Genomic DNA, 18,829 nt, shown 5'->3' with positions numbered 1-18,829 from the left:
CGGCGAGAGCGGGGGCGGCAGGCGCGCCCCCCGCGGCCACGGGGGCGGGGCGGGTCCAGTCCTCGGCGGAGGGGGCAGGGGGGGCGGGGGCGGGGGCAGGCGGGGGTAGGGGGGCGTGGGGGGCCGCCCCGGGCCGGACGCCGGGCCCCAGGGCTCACCCAGGGTCTCCGGCCGCGGCCGGCGAGGGGGCGTGGGGGGCGCTCCCCCCGCAGCCGCAGTCAGCAGTGCCCGCGCCGGGGCATCCGGGCAGGCGGGGGCTAGGCGGGCGCCATGGGTCCAGGACGGCGCGCCCAGGGAGGGCAGCTGGCCTGCGCCCCGGCCGCGGGGCGAGCGGGGCCGCGGGCGCGGCGGGCGCGGCGGAGAGGCCTGGGCCGGGCCCGAGCTGCAGGTGAGACGGACGGGCCGTGAGCGCGCGCCGCGGCCGCGTCCCCGTCCGCGTCCCCGTCCCCGTCCCCGTCCTCCCGCGCCCCTCCCCCGCCTGCACAAAGGCCGGGCGCCGACCTCTGACCCGGCCCGCGCGCCCCCCGCGCCGCCCGCGCCCCCCGCGCGCCGCCCGCGCTCACCTGCCCCAGCCTGGCGGCCCTGGCCGCGCCGCCGCCGCAGAGGTGGTCTCGGACGGGCCCGCCGCGACCTCGCGACCCGGCGACCTGGGCGGGGGGCGCGGGCGCGGGCGGCAGGGGGCGCGGGGGCCGCGGAGGGGCGCGGGGCGCGGCGCGGCGGCAGGTGCGTGCGGAGCGGGGCGCGCTCTGCGGCGGAGGCGCGGGGACCGCAGTGCGCGCGGCGCCCGCCCGCGCCCGCAGCGCCACCCCCCGCCTGGGGACCCGCGCGGGGTCCGCGGGGCGGGGCCAGCCTCTCGGCCTCCCCTCTGCCAGCCGCGGGCCCGGCGCCGCGCCGGGGTCGCCCACCCTGGGCCCTCGGCGAGCCCCCGCCTCAATTCGGGAAGGAAAATCCTGCTTTTCTTTGCGTGAGGCCGCTGGGCGCCAGGCGCAGGAAAGCGAGCCTTGGGGTGGTCCCGGGGAGGATGACGCTGGTGCCGAGGGGCGCCCCGCCGGGCGGGGGTGGGCCGCGTGTTCCCCGCCCGCGTCAGTGTCTCTCCGTGTCCCTCCCCTGGCCCCCACGGGGCAGGTGGCCAAGGGTCCTGCTCACAGATGCACCGACCGGGCTGTGCCCGGGCCGCATGCGCGCAGGGGAGGGGGTGAGGGGCCCCGGCAGGGATGAAAGGCTGGGGGGAGCTGGGAGGGCGCACCACCGCAGGTGGGGCAGCCCTTCCCGCGTCTGGGCCTTCCCCGGCACGTGTCCGCGGCCACACGCCTGCTGGTCAACCGCGCCCCGCCCGGTGGGAGCGGCGGAGACGGGCGGGCGGGCCAGCACGGGCCAGGATCCCAGGGTGGTGGGCACCCACCCCACTGCCGCAGCCCAGAACTGGGCCCCACGGCTGCCCGGGCCTGGCCCTCCGCGGGCCCTGCAGGCAGAGGAGCCCCGGGGATCTCAGCGTCCTGGGGAGGGAGCCCGCGCGAGTCCGGCAGGCTGCAGGAGGCTCCGTGGGCACGAGGGCCAGACTCGAGGGTCTGTGTAACCCACGGCCAGTGTGTGGGCCTCAGTTTCCTCGCAACTCAGGGACCAAAGCTGTGCCTGGGGCGAAAGGGGTAGCGAGGCTGGGATGGGTCCCAGCTCTGATGGCAGGACCACCGAGGCCGCGCTGACCACTGGAGGTGCCACCGGCACAGCCCATCCTCCCACAGAACCACGAGGAGGAGCACCCAGGAGGCCCCGCCCCCTGCAGCAGGCCCCGCCCCGCCCCGGCAGTAGGGTAGGTCTGGCGCTGAGCCGGCCCCGCGCATGCGCGGCCTCTCCCGGCGGCGGCTTGGGCGGGGGAGGGGGGGCGGGGCTGCCGGCGCCTGCGCACCGGGGCGCGGCCGGTCCCGTGGCCACCGCTGGGCTGAGTCTCTGGAACGCGAGTTGGGGCTGGTCGGACCGGCTCTACGCGCCGGCCACCTAGGTCACCCTGGTCTCTGGGGCACATTCGATTCAGGCCCGCCCTTTTTGGGACTTCCCCCCCAACCCCCCACCCGGCACCAGGAACTGGGGATAGGGGTCGGGACACCCTGCTGCTGTGCTTGTGGTGGAGGGGGGTCGGCTCTTGAGCAGGGCCAGCCCGACCTTGTCTCCCGTGCCCACTGCGTGACCTTGCATGCCACCGTACAGGTGGTAGGAGTGTGCCAGGCCCAATGGGAGCGGGCGAGCCCTCCCCAGCCCACTGACCTGAGAAACCGTGATTTCGGGTTGACGGGCCGTGAGATAAACACGTCTTGTTTGCAAAGGCGTGGCAGGCAGCACCTGGGCCGCTGACCAGCAGCGGGGGGCCAGGCGTATTGGTCTTTGCGGGCAGTGCTGGCATGTGGTCCCCACACTGGGGTCCGCCCGGGCCTGCCCGCTTGCCCTGGATCTCGCTGCTGCCTCCGCCCACCTTCCCGGCGCTGCAGGTCCCCCGGCCCGTGTGCGGGCAGGGCTGGCTGACCCAGGCTGACACCCCAGCTTGGCATGCCTCTGGACCTGGGCAGGAAGGGTGGGCCTGCAGGCCCAGCTGGCTGAACTGGGGCCTCCCAGGAGCGCGGGAACCCCACTGTGGCCGCGCCCTGGGGCCCCGCCTCTCCCCAGGAGGGAAAAGGCAGCCGCCAAGGCCGGGCTCACAGGCACTGAGACCCGGAGCCCACGAGAGCAGAGGACCCGCGGCTGCTGGCGCCACTTCAGGTGGGTCCCAGCCTCCTCCCTAGTCCTGCTCCCATGCAGGGCCCGCGGCGTGCAGACCCCTGGCCCACACCCTCGCCCGCAGCGGGGCCCCGCACACTCAGGTGCCTGGGCCCTGGGTCCCTGCCGCCACCAACCCTCCTCCTCTGCCCACCCTGCCAGGCCCGTCATGGACCCCCATGAGATGGTCGTCAAGAACCCCTATGCCCACATCAGCATCCCCCGCGCGCACCTGCGGCCCGACCTGGGGCAGCAGCTGGAGGCAGCGCCCTCGTCCTCAGAACCTGGGCCCCTGCCACCGGGGCCCTGCACCCCAGAACCCCCCTGCTCTCTGCAGCTGAGCGACGCCAAAGGTGCTAAGGGGGCCAAAGGGGCCAAAGGGGCAACCCCCCTCCAGGGCCAGCAGACTTGGCAGCCCTCCGGCAACCCCTACAGCAGCGGGCAGCGCCAGGCAGGACTGACGTATGCCGGCCGGCCGCCTGTCGGCCGTGGGGACGATATTGCCCACCACTGCTGCTGCTGCCCCTGCTGCTCGTGCTGTCACTGTCCCCGCTTCTGCCGCTGCCACAGCTGCTGCGTGGTCTCCTAGCCGGACAGTGGGCCCGGACAGGGGTCCCTGCCCTTCCCAGGCCCCCGTGGCAATAAAGCAGCAGGAACTGTGTTCACGGTTGTTCTCTGTGGCGACGCCTGGGGGCTGGGACATCAGTCCCAGCAGGACCCGGGGGGCTGAGGCTGGCACGTCCGGGAGGGGCTGCCGTGGCGGGCTTCTGGGAGAGAAGCCCGGGCAGCAGGGAAGGGCTTGCCTGCCCGTGAGTCACCACCCCACCTCCGGGCTGGCATTTTGCTGGTTTCCCGCAGAACGCCTCTCTCCGAGGCACCTGTAGGTGTGGCCTCCGTCTCCTGCGCACGCTGCCATCCTCCCTGCCTCTGGGGGTCCCCTGCAGCAGGCGCCCCTGCAGGGGAGGTGGGGGCGCCCCCACTGGGTAGCCTGATGTCTCTGGGCTGGGCAGAAGTAGCCGGAGGAGGAGAGTGAGCTGGCCTTGCAGGGCCAGTGGGTCCTGGTGTCCGCCCTCCATGAGCCAGGGTGACTGGCCACGGGGTGTGGGCAGAAATGTCACCCCACCCGGGCCTGCCACACGGACCTGTCAGGCCAGTTCCCAAGGGGAGGCGAGGAGACGTCCCCCAGGGTCCTAGGGATCCTGAGCCCCTGCCAGGCCCCGGGCACCCGTGTGTGTAGTCAGGGCCTGGGCCAGTAACGGGCGGGTGCTGCAGGTTGGCATGGATGGGACCTGGCTGATGCTTCCCGAGCCTCGGTGCAGCCAGCCCTGGGGGTCAAGACCCAGGACTCGAGGAGGCTGGGCGGCTTGTGCGGGTGGGGGGGCTCCGGGGGGGGGGCTTATCTCAGCGAGGCTGGAGGCCCCGGTGGATCCAGTTGCAGGCACTTTGTGACGGAGAGGGCAACCCCGCCCGCCTGCTGACTCCTGGGGCCAGTAATGCGAGCCCCGGTGACAGTCACCACACACGCGCCTGGTCCCCCACCCTGGCCACTTTGGAGCTGGGCAGAGGTGCCCAGGGGAGTGGACTCAGGTAAGAGCGGCCAGGGCTGGGATGGGTGGGGCTGGTTCGAGAGGCCATCAGATGCACTCCGTCACCCCAGGATGCTGCGGCCCGAGGCCCCTCCCGTCCCTCCTGCCCCCGAGGAGGAGACAGCTGCCAAGGCCTTGCGTGGCGCCTGCATCATCTGCTGCTCAGCTTATGACCTCTCCTGCCACCTGCCCCATCGCCTCTACTGCGGCCACACCTTCTGCCACCTGTGTGCGGCGGCTGGACACGGCGGCCCACGCACAGCGCTGGACCCCCTGCCCATAGTGCTGCCAGAGCACCCCAACGCCCTGCGGCGGGGTGGCCACCCTCGACCTCGACCTGCCCGCCTTCCTGGCCGCCAGAGCCGAGCGGGACCCCCAGCCTCCCGCTACCCCCGAAGGCAGCCAGTGGCACCCGCGCCCAGCCCGGGGCCCCAGCAGCACCCCCACCCCGAAGGCCCCGCTGCTGCTGGGGCTGCCGAGGCCTCTGCTGGGCACCTGGGGGCAGCCCGGAGGTCTGAGGTCAGGCAGCCTGCTCGGACCTCTGGGGCCCCGCAGCGGGGACACCACCCGGCAGCATCAACGCCTCCCAGCCCCAGCCCCTGGCTGCCAGGTCGACCCCGCTCGCTCCGTCCTCCTCCTGTGAGGTCCCCGCCTACACGTGACAGAACCCCCCCACATAGCCCCCTGCTGTGCCCTGGCCATCAGGCAGCCGAGGAGAGGACCCGGGCATGGCTGACTCAGTGCTCCCAGCGGTGTCCTCTCCTGGCCCTGCATGACCTCCTGCCCACAGGAACCAGGTTGGACCTCCGTCCGGAGCCTTCCTGGAAGGGGATGTACCGGGGGCCCGCCCTGGGCAGGGGCAGCCAGACTGGGGAGGACTCGAGAAAGTGCTGAGAGGACAGTCAGCAGCCTCCTGCCTGGGCAAAGTCCCCGACAGGACAGTTGGCAGTGGGCAGCGAGCAGGTGCCGCCCACGGGCCCCCGTGGCCCCAGGCTGGGAGGTCTTGCCTTCAGAGAGGCTGCTGGGAGGGAGGGTCCCCTCATACCCGGTTGACACCCACGAGCCCTGGCTGCTGTACTGGGCTGGCCCCTGCCTGCCCCGGCCAGTGCACCCCCCCCACCTGTCAGTGAGGAGAGGGTCTGCAGAGCCCCCTGGGCCTCCAGCCCGGCCCAGAGTCCTGCCAGGCCCGGCCCTGCCCACAGCTGTCATCCAGTGCCTTGCCAGAGGGTCCTGAGCCCTCCGGGGTCTGCAGCGCCCCTCGGCCCGCGGCTGGGTAAACATTAATGGATGGGCCCGAAACACAGGGGTCACGTGTGCACTCAGCGGATCTTTGACCTGAGGCTGCTCCCGCCCCTCCCCTTCCTGCAGGTGCCCCTCATCACCCTCACAGGTAGGAGCTTCTAGACCCTGCCGGAAGAGCTGGGCACTAGGATGGGGCTTGGGTACCTCCAGGACCTGAGGCCCCGCCCTGAGTCCCTGGGAGCTGAGGGCAGAAGGATGGCAGGGGCAGTGAGGTGGGGGACACCAAGGCCCCTGAGACCCACTGGGCACTGGGCCAGGATGGCCAGAGCCCCCCTGCATGCCGGGGCCCAGCGGGCCATGGCGCCAGAGGGGTGGTGGGGGCCCGAGCCCCTTCCCTCCACCCCTGGGGTGGGGCCCTTATCGAGCAGAGGCGTCACCACTTGGTATCAAATGCCAAAGTCTAAGGGGACCATCAGCTGGCTCCTCAGTGACGGCGGCGCGGCACTCCACACCAGCAGCGGGGACCACACAACCTCCTCCAACAGGACTGGTGAGGCAGCCCGGGGTCCCTGCCGGGGGAGCTGCATCCCCGGACCTCAGCGAGAGCAGCAGCTCAGGGGAGCACCTGAGGCCGGGGTGGGGAGGAGCCGTCTGACCTGTCCTTCCCCTAGCTGGTCCACCCGTGCCACACATCCATGCCGAACTCCCTCACGGGGACCCAGGCGCCGCACTCCACTCTGGACCCGGTTGTCCTGGCGGACCAGAGCCAGAAACATGCAGGTACCAGGGGCTGTGTGCCTGGCTCCCCGTGCCAGCCCCGACCAGGGCGGAGGGCACCTCGCTTCCTGGGAGCGCCCTCCTCCTGCCCTCCACCCCCCCCCACACTGCCTGCGCTGGGTCCCTCCGTGGGGTGCCAGACAGTAGGTGGCCCCGGTCCACCTTCCCCTGCCCCCCGCAGAGGCCATGGGTTCTGCCCCTATCATGGAAGACGGAGACACAGACCCCTGGGCCAGCTCGGAGGACACAAGCCAGCCCTGGAAAGGTGGGTGCACCGCCGTGGGCCCTGGGGCACAGGGACGGTGCCTGGGCAAAACCAGGGCCCCGGCCTGAGGGGACTCACAGCCCCTGCCAATCTGGCCCAGCTGTGGAAGGCCGCCCCGGGGGACAGAGGGGAGGGGTGGGGCAGAGGGCCTGGCTGCTGAGGATGGTCCTGCCTGTGTCCCCAGAGCTCAGTGTGGCCGGCAGGGCTCGCCGGGTGGCCATCGGTTTCCTGAAGGCCTGTGGACTGCTGGGCAGCCTGTACCTCTTCATCTGCTCCCTAGACGTGCTCAGCTCTGCCTTCCAGCTGCTGGGCAGTGAGTGGGGGTGCGGCCCGGGGAGAGGGGTCCGACGCCCAGCACTGCAGCAGGCTGCACGCTGAGCCCCCTCTCCCCTGGACACAGGCAAAGTGGCCGGAGACATCTTCAAGGACAATGTAGTGCTGTCTAACCCCGTGGCTGGGCTGGTCATCGGCGTGCTGGTCACGGTCCTGGTGCAGAGCTCCAGCACCTCCTCGTCCATCGTGGTCAGCATGGTGGCCTCCGAGTGTGAGTGTCAGGCCTCGCTCGGGAGGGGGCTGGTGGGCGGGGACACAGGGCTGACTTGCTCCCCACAGTGCTGACTGTCAAGGTTTCTGTGCCCATCATCATGGGTGTCAACGTGGGCACCTCCATCACCAGCACCCTAGTGTCCATGGCCCAGTCGGGGGACCGAGATGAGTTCAGGAGGTGAGTGAGGGCAGGGCAGGGGCAGGCCACAGGCTGCAGGGCCAGCGCCCAGCCTGCTCCTATGGTCACAGGGCATTCGGCGGGTCTGCAGTGCACGGCATTTTCAACTGGCTGACAGTGCTGGTCTTGCTGCCGCTGGAGAGTGCCGTGGCGGCACTGGAGAGACTCAGCGAGTTGACCTTGAGTGCCATCCACCTGCAGCCGGGAATGCGCAGCCCCGACATCCTCAAGGTGCTGACGCAGCCACTCACGCACCTCATTGTACAGGTGAGAAGCCGGGGGCCCTGTGCCGGGAGGGGATGGGGCCTGGAGGCGGCAGCACCCAGCTCTAGCTGCTCTGTCCCCCAGCTGGACGCTGATGCCATCACCGACAGCGCCACGGGCAATGCCACCAACAGCAGCATTATCAAGCGGTGGTGTGGGACCAAGGAGTCGCCGGTGAGTGCCCCCCCATCAGCCCCCTTGAGCCCGCCAGCCACCCTGCCGGCCCAGATGCTAAGCCCTGTCGCCTCCACAGACCCCGGGGACTGGCAGCGACTGCGGAGACCTCTGCTCCTCCCAGAACAGCTCCACCGAGCTGGTGCCCTGTGAGAACCCGCCCACCCTCCAGCTCTCCCGAACATAGCCCCCCAGGATATGCCCCTGTAGCCCCGCCCAGGAGCCCGACACGCCCCTGTAGGTCCCGCCCCCTGTATCCCCGCCCCAACACGACACGCCCCTGTAGCCCCGCCCAGAAGCCCCAGACACGCCCTCCGGGCCCACCCTGTGGCCCCGCCCGGCCCGGGATACATCCTCCTGGCCCCGCCCCCGGCCCGCGCGAGGACCGGCCTGAGTCCAGCCCTATCCTGCCCCTCCCACCCGCAGGCCGCCACCTGTTCACCTACTCGTCGCTCAGTGACCTGGCCGTGGGCCTCATCCTGCTGGCCGGCTCCCTGCTGGTGCTGTGCTCCTGCCTGGTGCTCATCGTCAAGCTGCTCAACTCGGTGCTGCGCGGCCGCGTGGCCCAGGCCGTGCGGGCCATCGTCAATGCAGGTGCGTGGGCCGCCCGGGGCGCGGGGCGGCGGGGTGCGCTGACCGCGCTGACCACGCTGTCCCCCGCGCAGACTTCCCCTTCCCCTTCGGCTGGCTCAGCGGCTACCTGGCCATCCTGGTGGGCGCGGGCATGACCTTCGTGCTCCAGAGCAGCAGCGTCTTCACGGCCGCCATCGTGCCGCTCATGGGTGAGCGCGAGTGGGGGCGGCGGGCCGGGGCCCGGGGCGGCTCGCGCGGCTGACCCCCAGCTCCTGCAGGGGTCGGCGTGATCAGCCTGGAGCGGGCGTACCCCCTGCTCCTGGGGTCCAACATCGGCACCACCACCACGGCCGTGCTGGCCGCCCTGGCCAGCCCCGCGGACAAGCTGCTCTCCGCCGTCCAGGTACCGCCCCCCGCCCGCCCTCGCGCCCCTGCCTCCCAGCGCCCCGCGGTGCCTCCCTCGGCCCCCACACCGTCGGCTGGGACCCTTCCTCCGGGAAGCCGGCAGCAAGACCGCACCTCGGAGGAGGACCCCCGGGAGCGCGCCCACGGAGAGGCCTGAGGCTGCGGGGACCCGGCCTGCGCGCTGCGCCCCCGGCCCGCTGCTGGCCCAGGAGCGGCCAGGGCATATGCGGGGCCGTGCGGGGGCTTGTATGGGGCCGGGGGCGCGCACGTGCGCGGGGCGTGCGAGGCCGCGCATGCGTGAGTGTAGGAGGGGCGGGCGCTGTGCGTGTGCGGAGCCAGGTGCGGGCACGTGCGCGGGCGGGGCGCAGAGCCGGCTGTGGGCACGTGTGCGTTTGCGGGGGGTGAGGGGGCGGAGGGGACGGGTGCGGGCACGTGCGCGTGTGCAAAGCCGGATGCGGAGTGGAGGGCGTGTGCGGGGCCGGGTACCTGTGCGGGGCGCGTGTGCGTGCGCGGGGTGACCAGGGCGCGGGGTGACCAGGGTGCGGGGCGCGTGTGCGGGGTGGGTGCGGGCACGTGCGCGGGGCGGGGCGCGGGTGCGGGCACGTGCGGGGGGCGCGTGCGGCGGGGCGCGCGCTGACCGCCTGCCCTCGCCCCCAGGTGGCGCTCATCCACTTCTACTTCAACCTGTGGGGCATTCTGCTGTGGTACGTGGTTCCTGTCCTGAGGCTGCCGGTCCCGCTGGCCAAGCGCTTCGGGAACGTGACCGCGCGCTACCGCTGGGTGGCCGTCCTGTACCTGCTGCTCAGCTTCCTGCTGCTGCCGCTGGCCGCCTTCGGGCTGTCGCTGGCGGGGGGCGTGGTGCTGGCGGCCGTCGGGGGGCCGCTGCTGGCGCTGCTGCTCCTCGTGATCCTCGTGAACGTGCTGCAGCGACACCGGCCCTCCTGGCTGCCCCGATGCCTGCGCTCCTGGGCCTGGCTGCCCCGCTGGCTGCGCTCCCTGGAGCCCTGGGACCACCTGTTGACACGCTGCTGCCCCTGCGGCATCTGCAGGCCCCCGGCCAAGGAGGCCCATTGCTATGACAACCCCGCCGTGCTGGCCTCGCAGTGGCTGTGAGGACCCCGGAGGGTAGGACTCGGCAAATAAACCCCTGCGAGCCAGTGTGGCGAGAGCATCTCTGGCGGGGTCGGCGGGGAGGGGTGCCCTCCCCCTCCGCGTACAAGGCTGGGGCCGCTCCTGCGGGCTCCCAGACACAGAGCCAGTCCAGCCACCCAGGGCCGCTGGACAGGAATGTGCCCGGGGCCTCCCGCCTGGCCCTGGGCACAGGAGGCAGTGAGCGCCGAGAGGGCAAGCCCCTGTTGGAAGGGGTGGGCCCCGGGGGCCAGACGAGTGACCAGCCCCCCAAGACCCGGGCCTGTGCGACCCGGCTCTGCACTGTCCCCCAGTCCCTCTAGACCGCCATCCGAGGGTCCCGCATTCCTTGGAGTCACAGAATACCCCCACTGCCGCCACCCCCACCAATTCCTCAGCCTCCAGTGACCCCCTGGCCACCGGCGCCCTCCCTGCACACAGGGCTCCTGTGAGTGTGCTCAAGTGACTCCAGAGTGCTGGTTCTGGGGTTCCGAGGTGAAAGCGGGCAGCACACCAGGACCAGCACCAGTCTCCAGGGCTGCTTCAGTGCAGCCTGATGCTCTCACCCCAAGGTGCCTGGGTTTCAAAGAGAAAGGTGTAGTGGTGTGTGGGTCGTGAGCATCCGGTGGCCAAGAGCCGTTTCCCAGGCTGGCCCGGGGCGACAGATGGATGAAGGACGGGGGAACAGGGCCCCAGGCTGGTGGGTAGTAGTTTCTCTCCTCCCCAGCATAGTCAGATCTCTCCCCTTGCTGCACAGTTGTCTTAGTTTTGGTTGTAGTCCAGTCATCATACTTCCCTCATCCTAATCTCGTAAACCTCAAAGTCCTCGCCTCTAGTCCTGCCTTTCCAGTCTCCTCGTAGTCTCAAAGTGTCTTCCTCCAGCCATCGTTGCCGTCCGGTCCTCCTCCTAGTCCTTATCTTCATCAGTCCTCATTCCATCCTGGTTCTTGTCTGGTCCTTTTCTTTCTCACCGTCCCACTCTCCCCCTACAGCATAGTTACATAGAAACCATGAAGGGTAGGGGTACACATAGGTGGGGTTGGACGTTGTCATAAGAACAAACAGAGGTGAAGTATCTCCAGGGGAATTAGATTAACTCAAGGAGAAAATCTCATCTGAGGGTTCAGCACTCCAGATTACTAGATTGGCTCAAGGGCAGGGTTCCATCCAGGGTGAAGGTACTTTCTCCATTTGTCAGCTTGTAATTTCATTTAAACAATCAGTGATTTACTTTTTTTTTTTTCCTTTTTGGGTCACATCTGGCGATGCACTCAGGAATTGCTCCTGGCGGTGCTCAAGGGACAACATGGGATGCTGGGAATCGAACCTGAATCGGCTGCATATAAGGCAAATGCCCTACCCACTGTACTGTTGCTCCAGCCCGATTTACTCATATTATTTCTAGTCACTTTGTATGGACACAGTAAGAGATATATTAAGCTTAAAGGTTGGCTCTTCCTGGGGACATGTCTCTATATATTCTAGACCACAGTCCTCAGGCCAGGTTAGTCTTTCCTGACCCCAGCTCCTTATTCAGTTCTTTTTCGGTCATGACAGAGTTTGTTCCATGACTGTGCTCTTAATTTACTATTCTTATGGCACTTAGCTTATCTCCTTCCGATGTCTGGGTAGCTTACAGCTTGCCCTGGGTCCATCCAGTCCCTTTGTCAGGACCCTGCTTATTTTTTTCTTTTTGGGTCACACCCGGCAATACACAGGGATCACTCCTGACTCTGCACTCAGGAATTACCAATTACCCCTGGCGGTGCTCCGGGGACCATAATAGGATGCTGGGAATAGAATCCGGGTTGGCCGTGTGCAAGGCAAACACCCTACCCACTGTGCTGTTGCTCCAGCCCCAGGACCCTGCTTTTGAAGTACTAGGAACTAAGGGCAATTGAGGCTTTTTTTTTTTTTTTTTTTTTTTGCCTTTTGGGTCACACCTGGTGATGCACAGGGGTTACTCCTGGCTCTGCACTCAGGAATTAATCCTGGTGGTGTTCGGGGGACCATATGGGATGCTGGGAATCGAACCTGGGGTTGGCCACGTGCAAGGCAAACGCCCTACCCTCTGTGCTCTCACTCCAGCCCCGCAGTTGAGGCTTAAATCAGGTAAATATGGTATTATTAGGAGTCAGTTAGCTCCCATGTTACAAAGCATAGCATGAACTATCTTCCTGTGTCTATGCAAAAAAGGACATTGCTAAATAAGCCATGCAAATGACATAAAGAGAACGGCAATATAGGATTATTAGTGCTTGATGGAATTGGGTGTGCTTCAGGAGCACTTTTGTGGGAGTAGCTCAGTAAACCTTAAACTCCTTGCAGAAGCAGCAAGGACAACCCAATGTTATCCAACAGTGGGGGAGGGGCTTAAATCCTGCCTGCTTCCTGTAGAACCCTCAGCCCCTCTCTGCCTAGCTGGTTGGTTGGTGTGGGGGCATGCAGGTGCTCAGGGGTTATTCCTGGCTCTGCACTCGGGTCACTCCTAGAGGGGCTCGGGAACATACAGGGTGCTGGAAATAGAGCACCAGTAGTACCTCTCAGCCCACATACTGCATTGTGCTTCTTTTTTGAGGCCCAATTTTTTATCTTCCTCAGAGAGTGACTTGCAAAGCTGTCACATGGAATCCCAGCACCACCCCCACCACTAGGTGCTGGCTCCTCCCGGCCCCTAGCCTGCCACCCTTGACAGGCACATTTGTAAGTTTGGTTGATGTAGTTTGTGAACAAGGCCCAGTTTTTGTTTTGTTTTGTTTCGTTTTGTTTTTTTGCGATGCACAGGGGTTACTCCTGGCTCTGCACTCAGGAATTACCCCTGGCGGTGCTCAGGGGACCATATGGGATGCTGAGAATCGAACCCGGGTTGGCCGTGTGCAAGGCAAACACCCTCCCTGCTGTGCTATCGCTCCAGCTCCAAGGCCCAGTGCCCTTTACGCCCCAGTCCGAGCCCCCAGCCCCCTTTGCCTTGCGCCTGGGACTTCCTACTCTCTGTCCCTCCATACCTGAGTCCCCCTGAACCTCTAAACGCTGCTCGACCTGGTCCCTCACTGGGGTAGCGCCTTACTGGAGCCGCAGAGCAGGGCCCCCACTGCAATGTGCTGTGAAAGCTTGAAGGCAGCCTGGCCTGGCCAGCTCGGGGGCTGGGGGAGGACAGGTCCCTTACCTCCCCTTCCGGGGCGGCTGAGGCCAGCAACAGAAGCAGCCCCAGGTCCTGTGAGGCCTTGAGCACTGTCTGCCCTGGCTGGCGGCAGTGCAGCCTCCCCTGGGAGCTCGGCCACCGGGGCACAGACCAGCCTTTGTGCCACCTCCGACAGCTGCTGGGAGCGGGGGCGGTGCCAGCGCCGCTCCGGGGCCAGGGTTCTGGGCTCTGGCTGGGCCCTGCTGCCTGTTAGCCACCAGGGCCCACCTCCTGGGGGCAGGTGGAGGGGCAGTGCCACGCTCGTGCCCAGCCTTGTGGGCACTGGTATGTGGGGGATTCTGGGGCCCCCTGGTGAGGGGAAGAACAAGCACCCCACAAAGCACCCTTGCAAGGGACACCTCAGGGACAGGAGCTGCCTCTCTCACCCCCCTGTGAAAACTGCCCGCAGCAAAGCAGGGCAGAAACCTTTTCCACGCTAGAGACCCCCCAGGATGCCAGCTGCCAAGTGAGAGGCTCGTGGAGGGGCTTGAACCGGGCAGGAAGGTCCCTCCAGGGCATCCTGGGGCAGGAGGAGCCTCAGGCTTTTGGGGGCACAAAGTAATTTTTTTCATCTGAGAAGTGGGGGGCAGGCAAAATAAAAAGTCTGGGAGCCTCTGGGTAAAGAGAAGTCATTTACTAGGTATTGCCCCTGCACATCCTCGGGCTGGGAGGCGCGGTCAGCCGGGAAGGTCAGAGCCCCGCGGGACCGCAGCAAAAACAGAAAAACCGCGTCCAGGGCGGAGCGGAGGGCATCTCCTATTCTATTCTTCAGAAAGCGGCGCCGGGAGCCTGCGCTTCGCCGGCCTGGGCCCCACCTGGGTTCCGTGCCCCGCTCCCCCGCAGGGTCCGGGCCTGACCCCTGGGCATGGCCGGGCCGAGTGCGCACGTCCCCCCCCACCCGGCTGTTGGGAGACGCGGCCGCCCCCGCCCCGCTCGGCCAAAGCACGCGTCGCCTCGGCAACGGAAAGGCACTGGCCGGCCCGGGCACGCGAGGCCCGGCCGCCGGCACCCAGGCGACGGGCGCGGGGCCAGGCCGTCGCCACAACACGGCGCCGTCGCCACGGGCCGGCCCCAGGGCCCGCGCCCGCCCGCGCGCGCGCGTCCGCCCGCCCCGCACTGCGGCGGTTACCAGGACGCCGGCGCCGCGGAGCCAATCGCGCCCGCCGCCGGCGCGCTCGCCCGGGCCAGCCAATGAGGACACAAATCAATCATTTGAAACACCCAATGGAGCGCGCAGAACGGCCCCAGAGCGGGACCTTGATAGGGAGGGCGGACGCTGCGACGGACCAATAGGGTGTGAGCGGCGCGGGGAAGGCGTGCGCTCGGAGGCGGGCGTGACGGGATTCGAGCCAATCGGACGCGCGCTCCGAATAGCCTCTTTCTGACGGCCCAATACGGAGCTGGAGGAGGCGGGCGCGGCGCGTATATAAGCCCCGGCCGCGCGTCGGTTGTACACTCCCCGCGCCTGCTTTCCGGTTTCCTCGTTGGCTCCGCTGCCCCAGTTCCCCCCGCCGCCGCCGCCGCCGCCGCCGCCACCGCCATGAGGGAGATTGTGCACCTGCAGGCCGGGCAGTGCGGCAACCAGATCGGCGCCAAGGTGAGCGGCGCGCGGCGAGGGCGGGCGCGGCCGGGGAAGATGGCGGCGGGCGGCGGCGGGAGCGGCCGGGCGGCCGGGAGGCCCGGGCCGGGCGGCCGGGCGGCCGGGGCGGGGGCGCGGGAGGCAGCGGAGGCGCCGGCGGGGCCGGCCGGGGGCGGCCCGAGCTGGCGGCCCCGCGTTGCGGTCCCGGGCCGGAGGGCGGCAGGGCGGGGGCGGGCACTCGGGCCGGGCGGGCCGGGGCGCGGGGCCTCGGGGCCTCCGGAGCCGCCGCTTCCGGAGCCGCCGCCTCGCGTCGCAGGGCCCGCGCGGCCGCTCCGGGCCCCGGGGACCCGGCGGGGGAGGGGAGGAGAGGGAGGGGAGGGGAGGGCAGGGCCGGGCAGGGCCGCGCCCGTCCGGGGCGGGGCCGGCTCCTGCGCACCGGCCGGCGTGACTCAGCCCGGCCGGGCGCGCCCGCCTGCTCCCGGCAGTTCTGGGAGGTGATCAGCGACGAGCACGGCATCGACCCCACCGGCACTTACCATGGGGACAGCGACCTGCAGTTGGAGCGGATCAACGTGTACTACAATGAAGCCACCGGTGAGCCCCTGGCCCTTCCCGGTCCCCCCGCGGCCCCCCCCCGTAGCCCGCCCACCCCACTGATCCCTCCGTGCCTTCCAGGTGGCAAGTACGTGCCCCGCGCCGTGCTCGTGGACCTGGAGCCGGGAACCATGGACTCTGTGCGCTCTGGACCTTTCGGGCAGATTTTCCGTCCAGACAACTTTGTCTTTGGTGAGTGCTCTACTCCAGCCGCGTAGCTGGGCTGCGCAAAGGTCAAGGATGCCAAGGTCACCTGTCCCCCCCCTTCCCCCAGGCCTGGGCTGGGAGGCGCTCCCCCACCTGCTAAATCTTCTAAAGCGGCTTTGGGGAGGCCCAGCTGTCTGCACTCCTGCTGGGCACGAGCACTGGAATCTGCAGTTGAGGCCGAGCCAATCGGCTGGGTCTGGCTTGTCCTTGGGAGCTGGCAGGGCCACTGGGGAGAGGCTCACTTCTCAGCTGCCTCTGAGGGGGTGGCTTTGGGGGTTCACCCTTGGGTGGGAGTTTGGTGACCACCTGTCCTCCACAGGTCAGAGTGGTGCCGGCAACAACTGGGCCAAGGGCCACTACACAGAGGGTGCGGAGCTGGTGGACTCTGTCCTGGATGTCGTGAGGAAGGAGGCAGAGAGCTGCGACTGCCTGCAGGGCTTCCAGCTGACCCACTCGCTGGGCGGGGGCACGGGCTCGGGCATGGGCACCCTGCTCATCAGCAAGATCCGCGAGGAGTACCCCGACCGCATCATGAACACCTTCAGCGTGGTGCCCTCGCCCAAGGTGTCGGACACGGTGGTGGAGCCCTACAACGCCACCCTGTCAGTGCACCAGCTGGTAGAGAACACAGACGAGACCTACTGCATCGACAACGAGGCGCTGTACGACATCTGCTTCCGCACCCTCAAGCTCACCACGCCCACCTACGGCGACCTCAACCACCTGGTGTCGGCCACCATGAGCGGCGTCACCACCTGCCTGCGTTTCCCGGGGCAGCTCAACGCCGACCTGCGCAAGCTGGCCGTGAACATGGTGCCTTTCCCGCGCCTGCACTTCTTCATGCCCGGCTTCGCGCCCCTGACCAGCCGGGGCAGCCAGCAGTACCGCGCCCTGACCGTGCCCGAGCTCACCCAGCAGATGTTTGATGCCAAGAACATGATGGCCGCGTGCGACCCGCGCCATGGCCGCTACCTGACGGTGGCCGCCGTTTTCCGCGGCCGCATGTCCATGAAGGAGGTGGACGAGCAGATGCTGAACGTGCAGAACAAGAACAGCAGCTACTTCGTGGAGTGGATCCCCAACAACGTGAAGACGGCCGTGTGCGACATCCCGCCGCGGGGGCTCAAGATGTCGGCCACCTTCATCGGCAACAGCACGGCCATCCAGGAGCTGTTCAAGCGCATCTCGGAGCAGTTCACGGCCATGTTCCGCCGCAAGGCCTTCCTACACTGGTACACGGGCGAGGGCATGGACGAGATGGAGTTCACCGAGGCTGAGAGCAACATGAACGACCTGGTGTCTGAGTACCAGCAGTACCAGGACGCCACGGCCGAGGAGGAGGGCGAGTTTGAGGAGGAGGCGGAGGAGGAGGTGGCCTAGGGCTGTGTACCCGGCACAGCTTGGAAGCCTGTGAACTTTATTCATTCACAACCTGTTCCGGTAGCTGTCACTGCGTGTGCACTTCCTCTTCTGTCTGACGCTCTGTGCTGTACAGACACATTAAAGCCTTTTCATAGTGTCTGGTTGCGCCTCTCCAGTTCATTCTGATAGGCCTTGCGCGTGCTGTCACCAAGGGTCATTCCGTACTTGTCCTGCATGGCTGTGAGGACCAGTACAGCTACCATCCAGCCCCTGGGCTGGCCCCACCAGCCCACCAGCAACATCCTGTCTGCACATGCCCCCAGGCACTTGCTTCTGAGGACCAGCCTGTCCCCTCCCTCCTCTGGTCTCTTGGACCCTTTCTACCAGGAATTTGGGGAGGGGGAGTGAGCCAAGTCCCAGTCGTAGGGTCCTGGGGACCGATTATAGGGGTCAGGTGGTTAAGGATCCGGTTACCCATCCCCTCCCTGTAGGGCCGGGCCAGTGGGGAGGACAGCCCCGACTCACATGGTATGAACCCCATGTAGAAGGGTATCTGACCCTGGCTGCGGTAGATGGTCCTGCTAGGCCAGTGGGTTTGGGGCAGCCTCTCACCCAGGTTACAGATGGGGTTTCTGAACAGGAACTGGAAGGGGGCACAGACTGAGCTCTCCAGCTGGCAGCCAGTGAGGAGATACATGCATACACAGGTGAGTACACGCACACACACACACGCACACCCCGGCTCCAACCTGGAGAGCCTGCAGCCAAGGCCTGGGTGGAGGGGCCTGGGGTGGGTCATTGGGGTATCTACCTGGTTCTTGTCAAACTCGTCCATGGCCTGTGTGACCCCGTCTCGGTAGTTCATACCCATTACCCAGGCAAAGCGGGGGACAAAGCCAGCATAGCCTGGGGGGCAGAAGTCAGGGTCCAGGCCAGCCTCGTGGGTAGGCAGAGGACTCACCCCTGAGAACAGTGCTGTGACCTGACTCACCGGAGATGGCTTTTCGCTGGACAAGGTTGGGGTGGTCCAGCTGGGGAAGCCTGTGGAAGCGTTGTGGGTCCAGGGTCTCCTGCTGCCGCCCTGGGACTGGAAACTGGTCCCTCCTCCAGTGGTATAGCTGGGGGGCAGCGGGAGGTCACTGCCGAGGCCAGCCCCACGCACTCCCTGGGGGCCGGCTCCTCCCCTCACCTGGTTGTGCCTGGGCGCTTTGGGCACTGGTGCCGCCTGTTTCCAGAACTCCTGAGGGGGCAGTCTCAGGCCTGGGTGCCCCAGGTCCCTGGACTCATCCTTCCTGCCTGGTGGGCACGGGGCGTAGGGGGCGTAGGGCAGGAAGTCTGCAGGCAGGGGGCCCTCATCCTCTGCCTCCAGCTGACCCTGGGAGTCCAGTTCCTGCGCTGGGAATAGGCCCAGGACCCTGAAGTCCTTGTGAGGCTTCAGACCTGCGTGGACAGAGGGCCGTGAGTGACAGCAGGGGCTGCAGTGTGTGGCCATGCCTGGAGCCCCGGCTCACCGCTGTAATGGGGGACGTGGGGCTCCAGGAGGTCTCGGCAGGGCACAAAGTGGGTCTTGGGCTTGCTGTAGTCCTCCGTGAACTTGGGCTTGGAGATGGGCGAGAGCACAGAGCAGGGGCTCTTCTGGACGCCGGGGTCGGTGAGGAGCTGTGCCGTGGTGTGCCCGTACGTGTGCCCCACCTGGAAGCGCAGCTGCGGATAGAAGCCCGCATAGCTGCCAACGGGAGAGGAGCAGGGTCTCCAGGGAGGCCGTGGGCAGCGGGCACCCACACGGGGGCCCTCACCCTCTTGGAGCGCCCCACCCTCCCGCCCAGCGACCGGGGGCTCCATCCAGCTCACCCTGGGATGTAGTGAGGCTCGGGCGTGAAGAGGGGGTGTTTGGGAGTGGCCGCCATGGTGCTCGGCCCCACCTCTCGGCTCCAGCACCCTCGCCTACTCTGGGGGGGCGGACGGGGCTGCCGAGCTAGAGCTCACCAGGAAATGGCTCCCGGGGGCAGAGGCTGCCTGG

General features: G+C 67.8%; 4 protein-coding genes across 5 annotated transcripts; 3 read left to right on the top strand and 1 right to left on the bottom strand.

Moving 5' to 3' along the window:
- The first annotated feature begins 347 nt into the window (after positions 1–347).
- On the top strand, positions 348–9,889 carry SLC34A3 (solute carrier family 34 member 3). 2 transcript variants are annotated; one of them, XM_055124102.1, is made up of 13 exons: positions 348–388; positions 6,248–6,356; positions 6,535–6,618; positions 6,803–6,931; positions 7,019–7,162; positions 7,231–7,342; positions 7,414–7,609; positions 7,691–7,780; positions 7,860–7,929; positions 8,207–8,374; positions 8,446–8,562; positions 8,632–8,756; positions 9,416–9,889. In XM_055124102.1, exons 2-13 carry the CDS (start codon positions 6,272–6,274, stop codon positions 9,869–9,871), a joined length of 1,776 nt encoding a protein of 591 aa, XP_054980077.1. In that variant the 5' UTR covers positions 348–388; positions 6,248–6,271; the 3' UTR covers positions 9,872–9,889. The 2 variants fall into 2 exon arrangements, with proteins under 2 accessions (XP_054980077.1, XP_054980076.1); XM_055124101.1 differs by lacking the exon at positions 348–388 and adding an exon at positions 5,914–6,126.
- CYSRT1 (cysteine rich tail 1) lies at positions 1,725–3,440 on the top strand. The gene is made up of 3 exons (XM_004613244.2): positions 1,725–1,810; positions 2,608–2,751; positions 2,911–3,440. Exon 3 carries the CDS (start codon positions 2,918–2,920, stop codon positions 3,335–3,337), a length of 420 nt encoding a protein of 139 aa, XP_004613301.2. The 5' UTR covers positions 1,725–1,810; positions 2,608–2,751; positions 2,911–2,917; the 3' UTR covers positions 3,338–3,440.
- Positions 9,890–14,506: 4,617 nt separating the features above from the next.
- Positions 14,507–16,966, top strand: TUBB4B (tubulin beta 4B class IVb). The gene is made up of 4 exons (XM_055124117.1): positions 14,507–14,664; positions 15,132–15,240; positions 15,322–15,432; positions 15,767–16,966. The coding sequence occupies exons 1-4, from the start codon at positions 14,608–14,610 to the stop codon at positions 16,825–16,827; spliced, it is 1,338 nt and encodes a 445-aa protein (XP_054980092.1). The 5' UTR covers positions 14,507–14,607; the 3' UTR covers positions 16,828–16,966.
- Positions 16,959–18,716, bottom strand: FAM166A (family with sequence similarity 166 member A). The gene is made up of 7 exons (XM_004613241.1): positions 18,661–18,716; positions 18,321–18,535; positions 17,999–18,249; positions 17,801–17,927; positions 17,621–17,715; positions 17,335–17,452; positions 16,959–17,047 (listed from the first exon to the last, which is right to left on the bottom strand). Exons 1-7 carry the CDS (start codon positions 18,714–18,716, stop codon positions 16,959–16,961), a joined length of 951 nt encoding a protein of 316 aa, XP_004613298.1.
- Positions 18,717–18,829: the final 113 nt, after the last annotated feature.

Source organism: Sorex araneus, chromosome 1, assembly GCF_027595985.1.
Source record: "Sorex araneus isolate mSorAra2 chromosome 1, mSorAra2.pri, whole genome shotgun sequence".
Taxonomy (NCBI): domain Eukaryota; kingdom Metazoa; phylum Chordata; class Mammalia; order Eulipotyphla; family Soricidae; genus Sorex; species Sorex araneus.
This window is presented reverse-complemented; position numbering and strand designations above follow the sequence as displayed.